This window comes from Vespula vulgaris, chromosome 14 (assembly GCF_905475345.1).
Source record: "Vespula vulgaris chromosome 14, iyVesVulg1.1, whole genome shotgun sequence".
In the NCBI taxonomy this organism is placed as follows: Eukaryota; Metazoa; Arthropoda; class Insecta; order Hymenoptera; family Vespidae; genus Vespula; species Vespula vulgaris.
In genome coordinates, this window is record NC_066599.1 from 91,733 (window position 1) to 108,179 (window position 16,447).

Consider the following 16,447-nt stretch of genomic DNA (forward strand, 5'->3'; position numbering starts at 1 on the left):
TGTCAAAGATGCGTTAAAACGCGAGATCACGGGACACTCGATACTCGCGAGCATCGAGGAGCCTCGCCGTCGAAGGGACCACCGAGTGTCGTCGCACGGAGAGGAATCGAAGAGCGCGATGCCACGCCGATGCGGAAACTTTTAAACGCGAAGGAACGGACGACGGCCTCGCCCCGACAACGACACTCGTCCGCCCGACCACCCGAAGATAACCTCTCGCGATCGACGAACGACGTACCGATAGCCAACGATCCGACTCGAGGCCGATAGTCGGACGACGACGCGTCGGATATAATGGCCTGCCTTCTCCTGAATCAGGAAAACGTTCGCATAAAGATACCATCGGCCGACACTTTGGACGGTATCACGTATTACAGCATCGAGGTTACGGTCGTTTCCGTCAAGTGGACCGTCAAGCACAGGTAAGGCCTTCGACGTTGCGTTTCCGCGCGAGTACTTTCCAAGTCTTCTTCTCAACGGTCGGCCCCTTTTTGGCAGGTACAACGATTTCGTCGAGCTCCACGAGAAGCTGGTGTCCGAGCACTGCGTGGAGAAGGACATCTTGCCTCCTAAGAAACTCATCGGTAACAAGTGCGAGGCCTTCGTGGAGAAACGCAGGCACAGCTTGGAGATATATCTCAACGCCGTCTACGCTTACTTGAAGAAGGCCATGCCTAGGGAGCTGGCCGTCTTCTTGGATCTGCACGTTTACGACATATTCTTTCTGCTGCAGAGCATGGCGCTGGAACTGTTCACCGAAGGCTGCAGCTTCTTGCAAAGCTCCAAAAGTTACAAGTTCGACCCGATACAGGTGAGCGAAGCGCCTTCTACCTCTTTGGACAGAGAGCGATAACGATTCCTCGTCCTTTTCAGTTGTACGCCATCAGCGAAAGGTTGAAGCAGCCTTGCCCCGTCATGGAGGTGGTCGACAAGAAGTACGACTTTAGTCACGTTCTGGACTTCAACTCTCATCTGAGCAATCTCACCGTCGTGGGTAGTACCGAGACTTACAAAAGTAGCAACATCTATTCCTCCTCTCTGTCGATCGAGTTGTCGACCTTCAAGAACGTCGAGGAGTTGACCATCGACCGATATCCCGTTGACAAGATCTACAACATGGGAAACCTTCGCGATACCGTAAGAGTTCTCAAAGTGACGAACACGAGGCTTCGCAATATCGTCGAGCTGGCGATGTGCGAGGAAGTTCACAAGAGCATAAACAACGCGAACGATTCTCACGTCTGGCTAAAGGTAACTCATCTGGATCTCAGCGACAATCGGATAGAGGTCATAGACGAGGCCATCAGGCTGATGCCTCACATCGAAGTTTTGGTTCTGAACAACAACCTTCTGTCCGAGATATCGAACGTCACGTTGTTACCGAGGTTGTCTCAGATTTACTTGGCGTCGAATAATTTCACCTCCTTGCCCGACGATCTGCACACCAAACTCGGTTACGTGGTCTACATCGACTTGTCGCAAAACAAATTAACGTCGCTCGCGAGCTTCTCCAAGTTGTACTCCTTGGAAGGTCTCGACGTCAGCTGCAATCGTATCGAGAAGATCGAAGAGGTCAAGAATATCGGTCACTTACCCTGCTTGGAACACCTCAGGTTAACCGGCAATCCCGTCTCGACCATAGTCGATTACCGAGTCAAAGTCTTGGAGCCCTTTGGTAAGAGGGCCGTCGACATATGTCTCGACAACGAGAAGCCTAATCAAAAGGAGCTCGACACCGTGTCGGTGCATCAGGCGTTACGCATCGCTAGGGAGGGTAAATCGCCGACCTTCACGGCGGCCGACGCGCCGCTATTTTCCGCCGAGATACCGGGCGTATGAGAGGAAGGCAAACGTCGTGTTCTGCCCGTCGTCGTTGCTCGACATCGAGCTCTCGTGTCGTTCTTTCCACTTTCTTCTTCTTCTTCGTGTTTTTTATCGTTTCTTTTTATCGCGCCCCGACGTCAAAAATCTCCTATCGATGTGATCTATGCCGAAAAAGTAGGAAAAAGTAGGATTCTCTGTACATTTTAATCAAAGCGACGAGTATAGGCGAAAACGGGAAAGTCAATTCGAATCGTCCACGTCCGTGTGGAGGTCGTTGCTGTTACCGATAGATATAATTTTAAGCGTTAGATATGGCCGGAACGAAGAGAGTATGCGATCAAGTGAACGGAGGAAGGCGTCTCTCGTCGTTTCCATCGCGATAGTTGCGAAGGGACGATATTCGGTAGCGAATCGCTTGCCGTGCTCGTTCCGTTTAACGTTATCGCGTTTTTTAATGTTGTTATTTTTTACGAGGTATTTCTTAAGGTGTTATTTAAAGGAAAAATAAGCAAAAAGAGAGAGAAGAAACAAACAAAAACAACCGAAGGACGAACGAAACAAAAAAAGGAAAGGAAAGCGATGTAACGATTTTGTAACGGTGGTACGCCATGGTACTACCGATATACTCAATTATATGCGCATATACAAATAATACTCTCTGTACAAAGCGACAGAATATTTTGTTAAATAAAAGACGTTAAAGGGAAAAATATCACTCGCTGCTCTCGTCGTGCGTTTTTTCTTTTTTTTGTTTTTTATTCTTTTTTTAATAATTTTATTTTTATTCGAAACTTTCGTATTCTTGCATTCAAGTTTGAACATTGTGAGAATTCCTTCGACGATTAACGTACTCATAAATAATAATCGATAATGCTCATAATGAACCTTAAATTACGTCAAGCATCGTTGTTACGGTCTTTTTAACGTACATCTAAACTAAGGACAAGTACATAAGTTATCGATACAAAGGATCATCTTTCGTTTGCACGTATAAACCGCAAGATTTACGTATAAGCCCATGACGGTGCGCAACTAAAAAACAACACGTATCCGATGCTCTGCAAAGCGGTGTTACGTGCCTACGTACGCGATAAGGGAAAAACCAAAAAAAGAGAGAGAGAAAGAAAAGAAAGAGAGAGACGTTGTCAAAAGCATTGCATATTGCGGAGCAATTTACGCATTTCTCAGAGTATTACAAATATCGCGTGTATATCATCGTGTATCAAAGAAAAAAATCCTATAGAGGCGTAGAAAGGAAAAAAATTTTTTTTTCTTTTTTTTTTTACAAACATCCATATATATGTATGTGCGCGTGTATATCGTTATATAATCAGTAATATCGTTTTCTATATATATTTTTTCATATCTTCGCACATTTATATCTTTTCGCGTAAATGAATTTCTTTCTTTAGAAAATCTTTATAAATTCTTCGAAAAAGATTCCGACGTGACGACGGCGGATCGTGGAAGAAAAATTTAACAGCCGTATTATAATCGAATAATTTTCTTCTCGATCCTTGACGAAGAGGGCGTTGGGAAAAAAAAAAAAAAAAGAAAGAGTCGAACGACTTTTGATCGTGTCGGGATATTTGGTGGAAGGACGATCTCTCGATATGCTACTCTCGACCTGAATGAGCGTTTCTTTTCGCAACGTTTCTTCTCCGTTGTTCGCTGTGTGAGAAAGCTTTTTTTTTTTTTTGTTTTTCTTAAGGAAACTTGGCGAGAGAAAGGGGACGCGACGGAGAAATTTTATTGATGCGCGATGGGAATTAGCTTTTCGCCCGAACCGATAGCCGGTAGAGGAGCCTCAACGGTTAGAACACCATCCTTGCTCAAGGACGACTTGATGCTCTCTGGATTGGTTCCTTTCGGCAGCAAAAATTCTCGATTGTATTCCCTGTATACGGATTTGCTTTCCGTCTTCTCCTCGTGCTTGGCGTGAACCTAGAATCAGATACGATTGTCTCGTCAAAAACGTATTCTATCAACGTAGATCGATGCAAAGCGCTTTTGCGTTTGACTCGCGTGACATTGGTAATAGAGGTTACTGCATAGTATGTTTGCTTTATTAGTCCGTCCAAGCAAAGCGACAAGCCTACACGACTTTTGACCTACATTTCTTCTTTCCTTTTTTTACACTTTCCAATTCTCTTTTTCTCTCTCTCTCTATTTTATGGGTGATAATGGTCGTTAAGCGCGGTATAAATAGTTTGTAGGGAAAGGCTAGACGATTCGCAAGAATGGTCGACCTATTTGTCGCTCGCGTCGAGACAATGAATCATTCTTGCTGGCCGACCAACTACGCCTAGAATCCACTTACGCGAAAGGAGTGTAGGTCAGTACACGCTAAGCGAGTTTCTCCGCAGCGACGAACCATGTTCCATCTCGGAGATGGAAAATCTCGCATCTGCGGATGGGTGTAGCGAAATAAAGGACCGAACGTCCGCACGCACGCACGCACGCACAGACGACGGAAGAGTAATAAAGTTGACGCGTTGTACATTTTGTACGGCGGTTGGGAGTAACGGCGAAGAATGGAAAGATACAAGGAGCCCGGAGAGAGGAAGATGTGGAAAACGACGACGGGGCCCGAGTCGACGCGACCCGAGCCGACCTACTCGAATCGATATACGCGAGTGGATAGGAAACAGCTCCTGCTCGCTCTCTTTTCTTTCTTGCTACTTTGATCCGCCTTCGAGAAATATCAGAAACCCTCGCTTCCTCTTCGAGCGTCGGAGGGACTCCGACGGAGAGGAAGAATCGATCCTTCGAGCGACGTCAGAGATATCGCTGCTTCGAGAATAGGAGAGAAAACGTTAAGAGTACTCGTCTCTGTAAGGAAATGTCGCGAGTAGAACGTATCTCGCGAATCTTTGATTATGTCATCGGTCGCGATCGACGTCGAGAAAGCGCCATCATCGACGCATTTAGAAAACGCGCGTTTCTTTAGTCGTCTCGATCGATTCGCCTTTTCGCAGAGTCCCGAAGAGCGAGAAGGGAAATGATTTTGTCCGCGTCGATCCAAAGAATTCGATTAGACGAGATTGTTGTACGCTTCGGCGAGGACGCGGACGACGATAGAACGAATGTCTTGGTTACAAAGGAGGGATAGAAAAAAATGCAGGTGCAGGATACGGCCGAGAGAACAAAGTAAGCAGCGGATCGGTGTTGCGCGACGGCTTAAATCGCGTTATGTAAAAGGCGCCAAAGAATCGGTCGACTCGGCCAGAGTTCTCGAAGGGGACCCTCTCGTTGCCAAGTAGCGCAGCCTTCACCTTGCCTTCGCGCGCGAATACGTTCTACTTTTAAATTTTACTCTCCCCAACTCGATCTATTCTCGTCGGCTTCGGCAAAGCGATCTCGTCCCGCGTATAGTCATCGATCGTCGGGTAATTACAATTCGACGCTTCCTCGACATTTTTTTGCGGATACGGACTCGTGCGCGCCGAGGGAGAAAGATCAAGGATCGCGGACTACGACGCGGCGTACGTAATCTCAGAAGTCGCGGACTGGCAAGAGAGAACGCGGAGGAACCCTGAAGCGAGGGGACCGGTAACTCGACCTCCTCCGGGATCCCGAGCCTTGCCCCGCTCCGAGTATCGTCTTACCACGGCGGATGCTAGGAGTATTGCGCAAGAGGTTCCACCGTTCGATCATCCGCGCTTTCGCGTTTCTATTTGGAAGCGCGTGTGTTACTATCGCACAGGTGTTTCGTGACGCGGAATTAGCGAAAAGGAATCCGATGGAAGGTTCTGGCGGAGTTCGATCGAGGAAGAATAAAAATGCTCGAGAGACGGGGCGCGACGTACGTTTCGCGGAGAAAGAAATAATTTATCCTCGACTATCGCGATCGGTAACATAAATCGTCGGTCTTAGACGCGTTGGAATTACATAAGTAACTAAATACGGATCATCGGATGAGTCATCGCGAGTCACTCTTTGCATATTTCCGTCTCTCTATCCGTTGCTTCTTGGATAATTCCACGTCGATCGACCTACGACGTTGCTTCGCTTTTCTCGAAATTTCGCTATCGCGTAGAAGCGATTTAAATCGAATTAGTAAAGTAGAAGTAAGAGTGGACTGGTCGATCCGGTAACGCCGTCCTTGGAGCGGCATCGGCCCTTTTAAGGACCGTCGCGGTCGCGCTCGGCCCGAATAAATCGGTCCTTGGCCACGATCGAAGAGCCGACCTGACACGCGGACGAATATTTCGCTTTAAAGGGAAGTAAGTCACCTTGCGAAGAGGAGTGAAATCGGTCAGAGCTTCGCGCGAGATCGATTCCCGACGGCCGTTCTCTCGCTCTGACCGATGCGAGCAGGTAGGAAGCTAAAAGAGGCTGGGCTCGTTTGCATTTACAAAAGGAATCGATCAACTTCGATGACGGATGACGCAAGCGGCGTAAAAAGATACGATCGAGCGAGACGCATAGAAACGCAACCTTTCGATTGGAATTCCTAGGACAGGAACGGGAGGACCTTTCCAACGTGGCTTTCGACGAGTAGCGACGCGGTGCAACGACCTTGTACCGTGGCTTTGCACAACGGCATCGCGCCATATTTCTCCCAAAGCAGCCTCCTCTTTTTCTTTTGTCCTTCGCCGGGCGCGTTCTCCAAGAAAATCGTTTCGGCCGTCCCGTTGACTCGTTCGTGAAAGACGCGTTCTCTCTTTCGGTCGATTCCCGTCGAATCATCTTTCCCGAGGTAATTTTCTCGTCGATCATCTCGTTGTAATTATCTTATCAAACGCCGCGGCATCCGCGATAAAAGAAGGAAAAAAGTATTTTCGTTCTTATCGCGCGGAAAAGGAGACGCAGATCGTTCAACGCTCGTAAAAATATTTACGGCGACGGATTCAAAGGCGCGCGAGGTAACGCACCGAGAAGAAATACGCGAAATGACCAAGACGAAGGAAGAAGAAAGAGTTAACGCCGACGAAGGAAAGGAAGGAGAACGAAATCGATCGTTCCTGATTTTCTAGAGCAACGTTCGTAACGGCCGAATATTATCCTGGTTCTCCGCCGTGACGGCTGGCATAAAATATATTTTTGGTAGCGGTTATTTTTGTCCAAGCCCCCGCGAACGTTGGCCAAAGAAGAGGAGAGCCGAGTACGCGCGCATCTCGAGAAACGAATATGACGAGAGAGAGAGAGAGAGAGAGAGAGAGAGAATCTTTGCGAATCCGACGACCACGCGATCGAACGCACGAGAAAAGAAGGAAAAGTATCGTTCGCTGGACGTGTGCGATCTCTGCACCTAATGCAGAAGATAAAACATCCGAGCGGGAAGTGACGTCATCGGATCAATTAGAACGTTCCAGCTCGCTCATAAAGGCCTCGAAAGAGCCTCCGAATACCAGCCACTTCCTGCCCGTTATTCTCTCCGAGAGATGCGTATACGCCGATCTCGTTTTCTCTTCCATCGAACGAAACTTTTCGAGCGTCGAGTCGAAGCACGAAGGAATTTTTCGAGTTGGAATCGGACGACATCGTCTCGCGTTGAGCCGCGATCTACGAGAACCGTTGTAACTTTTTGACGGGCAGTCGGCGCCGGTTGCGCAAAATCGTGAACCAGTTTTGCATCTTGCCAAGTTGCGCAAATCATCGTGCCGTACGAGATATGCGCGATGAGTCAGCCGTAATAATTTCGTTTCGTCGGAGATTCGTCGCGATTAAAACCTTATTCGCCGATCGCTCTTGGAATTTCTTCTTTCACGCGAAGAGAAGGACGAAACGAGGAGACAAACCGAACTCACCAAAAGTTTGTTGTCCACGGTCTTGACGACGATCTCTTCCGGCGTGTACTGCGACACGTCGAATCGTAGCTTCAACATTTTACTGTCACCCTCGTCCTGAATAAGAGGACTGTTGAGTCCGTCCAGCCAAGTCGAGTCATGCTGAGGACTCAGCGAGCTGTTCTGGCTGCTCTGTTGCGTGGTCGTGCTGAAAATCGATCGAATCGAGTCACGATTAGATACAATCGCTCCGTCGATCTCGTTTTACGAGATGGAGGATGAACGACGCAGAGTCGGCCGTCCAACCGATTCGATCGCGAAACAACGATCGTGGGTAGCGAGCGAGAGAGAGAGAAATTTTCGTTTCTCATTTTTTCCAACGGTTCGGCTCGCTACCAAAGTCGAACGACCGACTCGACGCGCGTCGAGCGAATGAATTTTTCTACCTCGCTACGATGATGCAACGTGGTACACTGGGAAGAACGAAAAGGGAAAATGAGACATAGAGAGAGAGAGAGAGAGAGAGAGAGGAGAAACATAAAGATGAAGATGGACGACGTACGATCGCCGTGCGATTCGTGCTACGAGGAAGAAAAATAATTTCTTTTTTTATTTTTCCTAGAGCGCGACGAACGAGCTGTGAATCGCTAAATCGATTCCAAACGCGGTACCACTAACGTGACGAAACGCAATTGGAAACATGCTATTAAAAAAGTCCATTAGTCAGCACTCCGATTCGTCGATTACAAACTAAAAAGACGATCTAGTGATTACTCGAGGGTTCGCTACTTTCTACTTGACGTTTTCGAGCAAGCTTTGGACAAACGAGGAATCGGGGACGTAGGAAGGAAGGCGTCTACGTGCGAGCGTGCGTCTGACATAAAATGGCTAATCGGTGGTGCACTTTCTAACGGGGACGACATTGGTTTCTTTTTTTTTTTTTTTTATCTTTTTTCATTGGCTGGGTAATACACGTAGTACGTCTTATGCACGTGGGTGGATGTATCTCGGTGCTGTTTTTTTTTTCTGTTGCGGTCGATTCGTCGCTCAAGCAGCGTCACCTTTTAAAGTTATCGAACGCCGATCGTGCCGACGATGCCGCAGGGTCGGCCTTGTCCCAACCGTCCGTCTTCGAGGTCGTCGACGTTTTGTGCTCGCTGCTGCTCGTGTGATGCCGACTTTGCGTTGTCGTCGTTAGTCACCAACGTGCCAATGCGGAGAGTTCAGACGGATGGAGAAAGAAAGAAAGAGAGAGAGAGAGAGAGAGAGAGAGGGAGAGGGAGAGGGAGAGCGCCAAAGGGCATAGAAATGAGGGGACAAGGGGAGGGGGAGGAAGGAGATATCGATTAATAGCCAGTCTTGTTTATCGTCGATCGTTTCGATCTCTCCGTTAACGTCGTTGCTGCGTTAGTTTTCGGTTTGTCTTGGTTTTATTCGAGTTTCACTGTCAGTAGCCAAGTTATTGCGGGTTATCGCTCTTTCTCTCGTTATTGCAACCTCTCACGAAAGCCTTCGACGATATCGTCTTTGACGATATCTGGCATCTAATCTTTCTGTCGAAATACGATAGGAGAAGCGACGACGCCGAGGACGCGTTTCGATATCGATCGATATTAGCAGCGATCGGCTTTTACCGATCAGGATCGAGCATCGCCGTACTCGGAGAAAACTCGTTCGATCTCTCTCTCGACGAGAGGCACGTATCCTCGAGGCTTAAAATACATCTTTGAAGACGGCCGTGGTGCGAGGCTTCGGACGACGCGCGTAGGACGTGACGAACTCCACCCTGCTTGGTTCGCGTTAACGAGCAGGAGGAAACACGGGTGCTCGACGTCGACGACCTTTTCGGATCGTTCCAAAATAATCTCTCGCGATGGATACGACGTGAAGTAAGAAGGAGGCATTGCTCTCTCATTGAGGAAAAGCGAGGGAGGAACGCGTCGATGCATACGGTAGATAGAGGCGGGAGAAGAGCGGGGGAATCGACTCCGTTCGTGCGAGCTAATCTTTCTTAAGCACGCATCGCGCATGGTCGCTCGAGTGGCGTAATTGTTAAAAGCCCCGAGTTAACTTCCGACGGCTCGTCAATGAAAGCTCAAGCGTGAAGGAAGCGAATTCGGAACACGTTGTCAGTACTTTGGCAAACTTTAACGAACTTGGGCCGCACGAATGCTTCGAAGATCGCGACTCTGTTTTCTCCGAGTTGAAACTCTACGTCGAATCGTAGGCGATCGTGAGAGGGAGCGAAAAAAGACGGAAAGAAAGAAAGAAAGAAGAAAGAAAGAAACTAGCGACGCCGTTAAGCCCTCGGGTATCGATTTCTAAAGCTCTGACCAGCCGCGGCACGGGACGGCGCGATACTCGTGGAAACGATAGGTCGTTCCATAGGACGCGAGTATTTTCGAGTCGTCTCCAAGAGACGATGCGGAGAGAACGTAATCAACGTACCGCAGTTCGATGACGGTTTTGTGCCTCGGAGGATAGAGATCCTCGTCGCGACGGGCGAACGTCATGATCTGCCGGACCTCCTCGGGGCAAAGGGAAAATCGTCGATCGGCGAGCGAGCGAGCGCGCGTACGTAAAATCGAAATGTCGCGTTAAAACTATTGCGCGCGACATACGGAGCGCAGCGGGTCCGACCGTGCGAAGAGATAGTGGGGGAAGATTTGTAACGAGCGTGCAACGTGCGAGTGTCAAGGACGCGCGAGCAAGCTCGAGGAGGCGAGGAGCGCGGCCTCAGTATCGGAGCCGTCTCGCGAGGACGATGCATTCGACGACGGAAGTGCTCTTCAAGTACGCCCGGGACCCGCGAAAGGTGACAAATTCGTCGTTCCGTCCGCCCTGCGAGCTCAGGGACTTTTTCGCTATTTTCTTTCGACGCTCGATGAAAAAAAAAGAAACAACGCGGGCCGAACGCGTCCTTCGCGTGGCTCGGTCAACGCGTTAGAGCGTTCTCGCTACCCAAGGAATCGGTGGTAAAGCTCGAAAAGGTAAACCTTTTCCGTAGCCGATCGCGAAGCGGTACACTTTTTATCTCGCTCGACGACTCGTAATCGTCCGTTGGCCGATCGACGACGAACGATCCGAAAGTCAGCGGCTCGCGTCGCGCATATCGATCCGCCTTAAAGCAGAAGAGGGCATCCGTTGCGCGTCTCCCATTCGTTTCTTCTTTCCTCTCTCCTTCCGTACGCGTGTACGCGCCGTACACCGTCCCCCTCCTCGCGTTCTCGCACGTAGACGCGAGATTCGAGGGACGAAAAGCCGAGGGGCTGCGTTCGGGTTGCGTCTTCGAATGCAGTGACGGAAGCTCTAAAAATAGCCGCGACGTACGACGTACGTAAGCTTCGCGAAGAAAGAGAAAGACGAACGTCGTAGATCGGAACGTAGAAAGGCGAAAAAGCGTTATAAAACCGAAAAACTCGTCGATTCCGACCAATCTCGTGGGAACTTTAACGCGGCGGCGGCGGCGGCGGCGTCGGCGGTGGCGACGACGACGACGACGACGACGACGACGCCGGTACGACGCCGATCCTTCCTAGATCAGTCCCGATAAGGTAAATATTCGTACGTCACGAAAAAGAAGAGAAAGAAGCATCGCTCGGCCGAGAGAGAGAGAGAGAGAGAGAGAGAGAGAGATCCTTAAAAGTTACATCGAAGCGAACGCGAGCGATAGAGAATACACGTCGTACGCGACGGAAACTTACCTGGTGGTGCTCTTAAAGAAATTGCTCTCGCGATTCATGAGCTCGCTGCGGAATCGCGACATCTCGTCCTCCATCTTCCTCATCTCGGCGTCGAAGCGTTCCCTTATGTTGGAGAATTCGGTGTCGATGACGCTAAAGTCACCCAACTTGATGGGAATGTTGCGCTTGATACCACTATCGGCCATGTTTCTTCCGCTCTCTGCGTACACAAACTCGTATTCTCTCTCGCTCTCTCGCCGTGCCTCTCACCGATCCACTCGGAAGACGCTGCCTCCTCTTGCGAGCACACGTGTATAAACTTTGATCGCGAATCGCGCGAGCGAGGATCGTCGGGTGGAAAGAGGTCTCGAACCGTACTCTCCGACGTTTCGTCTAGGAATGAGCGCGCCTCGCTCCCGCCTCCTTAAATAGTTAACGCCAAGAGCGTCGGGACGTTCGGCCCCGCTCGGCCGCGCTCGCCCGCCCTCGGTTATCGTCGCTCTCCGGACACGCGGTCCGACCGATCGACGATATCTCGCGACGCGCTCGACGTTTGAATTTCTCGTTCGAAAGTTTCTCGGACCCCTGGAGATCGCGACGCGCCGACGAATACGCGGAACTCGTGGGCAGGTCCCCGCGATCGAGCGCCGGACTAGTACGAGTACGGTCGCTTCCCTTCTTCGACGGAGATCGTGGCTGCGAGTGGCGAACTGGAAGAAGGCCGGTACGGAAACGCGGTCGTGTACCGGAACGAATCGATTCGTTCGAGCATAAAAATATTTCTTTCGGAATATGCGTCGTGTGAAATATCTTTACGTCGCTCTTCCTTCGCGCGAATTCCTTGGCAGCTCGCCCGTCGGACGAGACGACTCTCGATCGGGCTCGATTCGATTTTCGCGACGATCGGCCGCTCGGGTCTACGCGGCGTATCGAGAGTACTCGGGGGAGGGAGGATAGGAGGAGCGCGCGACGAAGTCGCGACGGAGGCCGAGAGAGAGGGGCGGGAGGGAGGGAAGGCCGACGACGAGAAGCGTGTCAATGTCGGAATCCTCGAAGCTTGCGATCCGACGAGGACGGATCGCTCGAAACGAGAGACCTGCCGCGAACCGGTTCTCTTCTCTCCCTTCCTCGCTCCTTCGACGCACGGGCGAGATCTCTCTTCGAAGGAACTCGCCTTTTTTCTCTGCGTGGGGGAACTCGACTGGCCTGACGTCATCCATGCGGGGGTTTCGTCGATCGATGGAACGACTCGCAACGTCCCTAATATGGCCAGACCGCGAATAACACGAATTGCCCGAATTCGTCTCTCCGACGCGAACCCTACACGATCGAGGGGGACAAGGCTCGAGAAACCGACGACCCATTTTCTTTCCTCCTCGTATCCTCGACATTGAACCGTCGAGGAACGGAGAGAGCCGCGCCGAAAGAATTCCTTCGGACGCCTCTCTGCCCTCGGATACTATCGTCGGACTTTGTCCGCTAATAATAACTCTCGACGCGTACCGAGAAGATACCGTCTCGCTTTCTTCGACGTAGCAAAGCCCAACGAGATCTTCAACGTTTCCGAGCCGCCGATAGAAGCGACGATCGCGCGACCTTATCGTCCTTGGCGATTCGTCCTTCTTCGAACCTCTCCCTTCGACTATCGGGACGCGCGATCGGTCGCGATCTACGCGAATCGACGAGCGTGTAGTAAATCGATGCCAATGCCGCGAAGAAATTCGCGTACGTTCGAATCGACGATCGAACGGACGCGTTGCGCAATCGCGACGTTGCTTCGTCGTTTCTGGCTATAAACTATCGTCTTTGCGCGCGTGCTAATGCGAAACGTGGATCGTTGCCAAGAACGCCTTCGTTGGTACCTTAACCTCCAAAAAAGTTTCGAAAGCGCGTACGTGCAAAAGTACTGCCACTTGAAGCACTCGTACGTCGAGTTATCGCTTCGTCGTTACCGATAAAATCATCGTACCGATGAAACGAACGGACGAGTCTGGTCGAATCGAATCGAATCGAATCGAATCGAATCGAGCCGAATCGAATCGAATCGAATCGAATCGAGGGCTGACGACTCCCAAGATCGATAACAACCCTCGAACGCGAAGGACGCGTCGCGAGGAACGCAACCGATGCCCGATAGGAGTCTCTTCCGACGAATGGGGCGGCTAAGGAGCGGGCTGGTTCGATCGGCCGCCGCTCGGGGCGCTCCTTGCTGCTGGGTACTCGCTGCCCTCTGCCGGCCGTTGGCGTTACCTGCGACCGCGAGTGGCGGGGGGAAACGCGTAGATGGAATTAAACGCACGCTTTTAACCTAGACGCGATTATGAAGCGACGCGAGAACGAGGTCGAGAGGAAGCCTACGTTCAACAACGACTCGAGAACGTCGAAAAACGAGAAGAACGCGTTTGACAAGAGGAAGCACAGGTTAAAGAAGTATAGTAACAGATACAAGGGTAAGGAGGGTGGTATCGCGTCGTCGCGATTGGCGATTGTAAATTATTTTTAGGTTAGCTTCTGATTCGATTATCGGTGTATCGTTGTATTTCCGATAGTCGATCAATGGCAAGAGCGAAGGAAACGAGCGGTTCTACGTGGTTACTATAAAGAAATTCCCAAGGATCGATGTGCCCGGCAAAAGGGAACCGAGGCCAAGGTAGAAACACGCTCGGGCAACTCGGATACGAGGTAGGATCGCAAACTTTGTAGCGTCATCCGTCGTTTAATGCTTCTTCGTTGTGTCAGCGGCCCGAAGAAAAGTCCGAGTTTCTTCGACGTAGCGAGAAAAGAGTACGAGCGAAAGAAGGAGGAGACGCTCAGGGTAAAGGCCGAAAGGGAGGAAGCTTTGCGAAAGTACAAAGAGAAGAAAATGCAGGCGTGCAAAAAGCTGTCGAAGAGGACCAAGAAGGGTCAGCCCGTTATGAAGGATAGAATAGAACTTTTGTTGCAAAAGATACAACAGGACAAAGCCAACTGAATGGATATCGTCGGAATCGAACGTAAACGAGTTTCGGGCACAGCGTCCCGGTTGAATCGACTCGTCGTCCCTAGGAAACTTTATTTGTCGTTACTTTTTCATCTGTACGAATGAAACGAATAAAACGATTCTACACGTAATTGTTAAAGTTTTCTGTATGGCGTTGCGAGGCCGCTCCGTCGGAGAAAGACTCTTTCGGCCGAGTTTATACTCGAGGTCGTGGACCGTCGATACCGCGGCGGCAAATCGATCGAGCAACGCTGCGCGACGTCCCATCGACCGATCGATTCGCCAGCAACGAGAGAGTTGGCGCGCGTCGACGATTTCGAGAGGAAACTTTTTTCGCGCCCGTCCAAGGGCGCATGCGCGTTGCTCTTTACCGTCCAGCCGTCGTCAACTAGCGAACGATTGCAAATGGCGACAGCCACGAAATCTTTGGCACCGACTCGCGAATAGTTTCACGCTCACCGTGCACTTCGCGACCGAGCCGCGCTCGAACGCTGTCCCTGAGCCAGATCGGTACGTATTCTTCGAGATCGAACCGTTCCTTCGAACCCGACGGATCGATCGTCCTCGTGGTGGACCATCGTCGGCGATCTTTCTCGAGGCGCACCACCTTTTTGCCGTACGGCGAGTCAGACTCCGCGCAAAGCAAAAGACAGCTCGCGTGCGATTCGTCTTGCCCTTTGAAACGTTGCCCCGTTCCTCGCTCGATCGATATTTTCTTTTTCCTCCTCCTCCTCCTCCTCCTCGGCGTGCTTTATTCGCGACACAATTTCTTCGTCTCTTCCTTCTCCTCCCCTGCTCCTCCTCCTCCTCCTCCTCCTCCTCCTCCTCCTCCTCCTCCTCGTCTTGGCGATACCCGCGACGATTTACGAATATCTCCCATTGTGCGCCAATCCTTTTCATCGAGTACGTGCGATCGTGACGAGAGCGATAGCGCTGTCAAAATTATTTTCGACCGGCTCCTTTTCTCCTTCCCACGGAGTACGCGTTCGACCGTGCGCGACGATTATCCGACTTTGATTCTTTTCCTCGTCGATTCTTTCGTCTCGAACGCGTCAAAGACTTTCCTCGCCAGACAACGCTTCGTTCGATCGATCGCTCTCGCGTCAATTGGTATCGTAGAGCGGATTAAAAGTTTGCTCTTTCGTCTACCGTCCCTTGCGTCCTTTACATTTCTCATGCGCGTGCCAAGCGAATGAAAGATAGACCGATCGAGTCGACGTTCGGCATCGGGTGTATGGTGAAAGAGGGATATACGATTGGTGCTCTGTCTTTACAGGTGGTTCGAGCGAAAGGAGCCAAGATGCCGGCTGTTAGAGGCGATGGCATGCGAGGTTTAGCCGTCTTTATTTCGGACATTAGGAATTGTGAGTTGTACGATTAATGCATATTTTCACCGTCCAAGAGTCGTCCAAGAGAAGCGACGGCGATAGCAACTCGTCCCTCCTGTTCCCTCTGCTTTGCTCGCGCGGTTAGAGATTAAAATTCGACGGGTCTTCCCAAGACCGTCTCTGTCGACTAGCTCGTTTAGATACCAGATGCCATTGAAATTTATATGACGTATGAAATAAGCGTGGAGACAAGGGGGCGGAGTCCTGATATAACGGAGATACCGGAGTATCTCGCTGATAGCTCTAGTTTTGAAAGCAAACGCGCCAGAAGACTTTGATAAAGTTTGGGAACGACGTGGCATGCCCTAAAAACGAACCAGCGCGTTGATCCTAGCTCTGTCGTCCGGTTGAACTAGTGATCGCTTGCATGCTTAGCTGGCGTTGTAAATTCTAAAGGACTTTCGCGGTCCAAACCAAGTTGAGTCCGACCAATCCATGTTCTGGTTCTTCGACGAGCAACCAAACTGCCTAATGCCGTTGTAGCTTACGAGTAGTTCCTTTGGATGATCTCATGAGCGGCATGACTGACCGAATGTCTGTTCGTGGTGTCGTACAGAGCTCGATCAAGTCCCAGTCGTATGAGTCTCGAGATCTCAAGACGTAACTATCTTCTTTTAGGTAAAAGCAAAGAAGCAGAAATCAAGAGAATAAACAAGGAGTTGGCAAATATACGTAGCAAGTTCAAAGGAGACAAGACGCTCGACGGCTATCAGAAGAAGAAATATGTGTGCAAGCTGCTGTTCATTTTCCTGCTCGGTCACGACATTGATTTTGGGCACATGGAAGCGGTTAACTTGCTTTCCTCCAACAAATATTCGGAGAAACAAATCGTAAGTATTT

At 50.4% G+C, this 16,447-nt stretch overlaps 4 protein-coding genes across 12 annotated transcripts in view; 3 read left to right on the plus strand and 1 right to left on the minus strand.

Moving 5' to 3' along the window:
- Positions 1-3,769, plus strand: LOC127068872 (nischarin-like). Its single transcript, XM_051005234.1, has 3 exons — positions 1-422; positions 499-811; positions 874-3,769. Exons 1-3 carry the CDS (start codon positions 295-297, stop codon positions 1,837-1,839), a joined length of 1,407 nt encoding a protein of 468 aa, XP_050861191.1. The 5' UTR covers positions 1-294; the 3' UTR covers positions 1,840-3,769.
- LOC127068878 (heat shock protein beta-1) lies at positions 2,548-11,634 on the minus strand. 3 transcript variants are annotated; one of them, XM_051005242.1, is made up of 4 exons: positions 11,261-11,634; positions 8,618-8,734; positions 7,578-7,764; positions 2,548-3,768 (listed from the first exon to the last, which is right to left on the minus strand). In XM_051005242.1, the coding sequence occupies exons 1-4, from the start codon at positions 11,443-11,445 to the stop codon at positions 3,574-3,576; spliced, it is 684 nt and encodes a 227-aa protein (XP_050861199.1). In that variant the 5' UTR covers positions 11,446-11,634; the 3' UTR covers positions 2,548-3,573. The 3 variants fall into 3 exon arrangements, with proteins under 3 accessions (XP_050861199.1, XP_050861201.1, XP_050861200.1); XM_051005244.1 differs by lacking the exon at positions 11,261-11,634 and adding an exon at positions 10,005-10,141; XM_051005243.1 differs by lacking the exon at positions 8,618-8,734 and having other exon boundaries at positions 11,261-11,626.
- The window catches only part of LOC127068862 (AP-2 complex subunit alpha), a 12,151-nt gene continuing 5,950 nt past the window's right edge, over positions 10,247-16,447 (plus strand). Inside the window, exons 1-3 of one of the 7 annotated variants that reach the window (XM_051005192.1) lie at positions 10,247-10,371; positions 15,496-15,583; positions 16,226-16,437. In XM_051005192.1, coding sequence (XP_050861149.1) covers positions 10,321-10,371; positions 15,496-15,583; positions 16,226-16,437 — 351 coding nt within the window. In that variant the 5' untranslated portion in view covers positions 10,247-10,320. Of the gene's footprint in view, positions 10,372-10,406; positions 10,547-10,967; positions 11,111-14,496; positions 14,730-15,053; positions 15,584-15,649; positions 16,142-16,225; positions 16,438-16,447 lie in introns of those variants that run through there. The other 6 variants (XM_051005195.1, XM_051005194.1, XM_051005193.1 and 3 more) reach the window with 6 other exon arrangements.
- LOC127068885 (thyroid transcription factor 1-associated protein 26 homolog) lies at positions 13,503-14,350 on the plus strand. The gene is made up of 3 exons (XM_051005258.1): positions 13,503-13,689; positions 13,789-13,921; positions 13,979-14,350. The coding sequence occupies exons 1-3, from the start codon at positions 13,560-13,562 to the stop codon at positions 14,208-14,210; spliced, it is 495 nt and encodes a 164-aa protein (XP_050861215.1). The 5' UTR covers positions 13,503-13,559; the 3' UTR covers positions 14,211-14,350.